The following is a 3,425-nucleotide window of genomic DNA, read 5'->3' as shown; positions in this document are numbered from 1 at the left end:
TCAACTCATACACTCGAAATATCACATATTTCCTCCGTTTCATAATACTCGCTACACTTTCCATTGTGGGAAGTTTCACGTTACTTGCTACACTTCCTTTTTGGACAATAAACTCTCCCTATCTCTCTCCTCTCACATGGGTCTCTTTTCTTTTTACTCTCTACCTCTCTTCTCTCCAAAAATTGCCTAAAAAGTCCGTGAATTGAGAAGTGTAGCGAGTAATATGAAACGGAGGAAGTATTACAATTTACATATAGCCATATATATCGGGTGCAGACTGCAGACCAAATATAGCATTATGCTTACTTAAAAAGAAACAACCAATAGGAGCATAGATTGCTGCCACTTACAGCATGACAAAAGCTACTGGAGTTAAGGCAAATCACAGCTCCTTAAAGATGTATTAGAAGTTAAAACTCACAACAATATTATATCATAAACTTCATATTTTCCTGATACAATCCACATATCGCCCTGATATAACAGACTTCAGATTTCTCAAAAATGAATTATCAGCAACACCTAAATCAATTGAAACAGTTGTTTTTGAGGCTATAAGAACAAAATTTTCTTCATTTCCACAATCAATCTCATGCAGATCCTCAAATACTTCTTGCAATTCATGTATCAGCATATCGTAGAATGACCTATTCGGAGGAATTACGTTCAAAATTAGAGTTCCGTGCTCAGAAAGAGAAGATTTGGCTGCTAGAAGTACATCTTTTTGTACAAACTCCAATGCAGGGGCACTGATGCCCATTCTAGAATCACTAGAATCCAGATCAACCATAATAAAAAGAAATTTAGACCCAAAAAGTTCAAAATTATTCTTGAAAAAATCCTTTCCTACATTATCAGCAACCAAGGAATTTGACTCATTGCCACTATCAATGAGAGCTACCTTCTTTAAAATTTCAATCCCATCTCCAACACAAAGCTGAATACTATTACTGACTTGTAGCCCGAAATACTGCTTTGCAATCCTCAAAACCACTTCATCAGCCTCGATACCAACAACCTCAAAACCTAATTGCAATGATAGGAAACTAAGCAATGCCCCACCTCCAACACCAATGCATAGCCCTCTTGGCCTAACCATGGATTTCAAACACTCTTGAAGATACCCACCAATTAAAGAAAGACCAGCCACCATTGGTGCCAAATAAGGATGCACCAACTTTCTTAAATCCGGATTAAATTCCACCCCTTCAATACATAAAGAATCCAACCTAGTATCATCCACACCAATAGGCACAATGCATATTTCTGTCTGTATCAAATTGGGCATTCTCTTAAACCTCAACCGCCTCCTTAACTCCCTCCGAGAACCCTCGATTTCGACATCTTCAACCAGCATTTCCCCTACACAAATTCCAGTACACCTCTCAAGTACAACACTACTAATTACATTATCCTCATAACTCAAAAAGGGCACTTGACAATTACCCAGTTGAGCAATCTCCTTGGGTAACAAAGCCATCAACAAAGGATATAAACTTCTTTCCAACATTTCCCTATAACTTGGACACTTTTCTAATGATCTTTTGTATAAAGTTCCAACATTTATATCACCATTAGGTAAATTTCCAATTAATATCAACCTTGAAATTTCAGGGGTACTCAACAGAAGCTGGAGATGCCCAGCTTCTGTGGTGAAAATCCAATCATTTTCACGGTGTTTTGGGACTAACATGGCTGCTATTTTTGGGTGATTAATGGGTAATAATGGTGAATCAAAAACAGAAATTTGAAGAAGTTGGGTGTGAAAATAGTCAGTTGGGCAGGAAAGAGAGTTGATTGGAAGAGAAAATGATATATATCGTGATGGGATTAGAGATTCGAATGTACCTGCTTCCATGGCTGCCTATGACAATTTTTATTTGAGGTAGATCTCTGACCAAACTAGGTGCCAATCCCAGAATTCAACAGAAATACTGGTGAAGAACAGTTGCGACCCAAACTATTCAAGCCGTCGGGAATTATTTCGCTCTCTTGGGTTATGGTCTTTTAAAAATATTAGTCCTTGTCTATTTAAAAACAAAAAGATGTCAGAAACTAACTTTTATAAGTAGCTTTTGGTGAGAAACAATTTTTTATAAGTAATTTTTAGAAGAAATAATCTTTTATAAGTAACTTTTTGCGAGAAACAATCTTTTATAAATAGTATTTTGTCATAAATAACTTTTTTTTTTAAAAAGTTTGTCAAGAAAAACCTTAAACATAAAAATTTTATTAGAAGGAACCTGATAACATCATTCTGGCATTGACCAATTTTTTCCGACATTGGCTCGATTAAAAATTTACCAACAACAACCTTATTATATAATAGTTAAAAATAACCTTTTATAAATTTTTCTGCAAGTTAAAATCTTATACGAATTTTTTTTGCGAGATAAAACCTTACCTAATTTTTCGGTCTGACTAAGCCATTTTTGACGTGGACCCGCACTTGTATAGAGATGGACAAATACTTGAATTGGATTGATTGAGATAGGCAATACTTGAATTGCAAAATTAAGATTTTTTTTTTTAAGATTTGGATAAGAGAAGCTAAAAAAAGTATATCACAAATAGCAATGAGAGAATGAAGTTAGTTAGTTTGTATGGTGACTGGAAAAAAGGGTGAAAATTAAAATAAAAAAGGGGTCAAGTGCCACTCTCATCGGTTAACATTGAAAATGGCTTGTTCGACGTTGGAAAACTTGGTAAGGTTGATCTCACAAAAACAAATTAGTTTAAAGTTTTAATTCGCAAACAAATTTATAAAAGGTTGCATTTGACAAAAAATACATTGTAAAAGGTTGCTTCTCGCAAATTTTCCGAATTATTGCCTGAGACAATGCCTAAAAGTGTAGGTCAACGCCGAAATGGCATCATCAGGTTTCTTCTGACAAAGTTCTTTGGGTTTAAGGTTTCTCTTGACAAAAAAGATTTTAAAAGGTTGTTTATCACAAAAGTTGCTTACAAAAAGTTATTTCTGACCAATTTTCCTCAGAAAAATAAAAAAAGTATTAGTCCTTGAACCTATTTTACTCTAACTAGTATTTTGGCCGAACAGTTACAATTATTAAATACTAGTCTTATATGCACACTATGCATGCAAGATCGTATATTCTTTCGCATCGCAGTGGAAAAAATTAAATTTCGAGCCTTATATGCATGCTATATGCGTGCGAAATTATTATAAAATTAGATTAGGTGAGTAAAGAAAATAAGCAAGTGAAAAAAATTATTATTATCTTATATTCTCACTATGAGTAAAGAAAATTAAGTTAATAAAGTTAGCACTTTTTCTCACCTTATATTCTCACAGTGCATTCGAATTTATATGTACGCGGTGCATGCGAAAGCAAAAATAAAACAAAAAAATTAAAGATAATAATGTTGAGGTTAACCGTTGAGGATGAGAAGAGCTAGATGTATTA

At 34.1% G+C, this 3,425-nt stretch overlaps 1 protein-coding gene across 1 annotated transcript; it reads right to left on the bottom strand.

Moving 5' to 3' along the window:
- Positions 1-278: 278 nt before the first annotated feature.
- Positions 279-2,033, bottom strand: LOC104905593 (uncharacterized). The gene has a single exon (XM_010694181.4). It carries the CDS (start codon positions 1,856-1,858, stop codon positions 443-445), a length of 1,416 nt encoding a protein of 471 aa, XP_010692483.1. The 5' UTR covers positions 1,859-2,033; the 3' UTR covers positions 279-442.
- Positions 2,034-3,425: the final 1,392 nt, after the last annotated feature.

Source organism: Beta vulgaris, chromosome 1 (genome assembly GCF_026745355.1).
Source record: "Beta vulgaris subsp. vulgaris cultivar EL10 chromosome 1, EL10.2, whole genome shotgun sequence".
Lineage (NCBI taxonomy): Eukaryota > Viridiplantae > Streptophyta > Magnoliopsida > Caryophyllales > Amaranthaceae > Beta > Beta vulgaris.
This window is presented reverse-complemented; position numbering and strand designations above follow the sequence as displayed.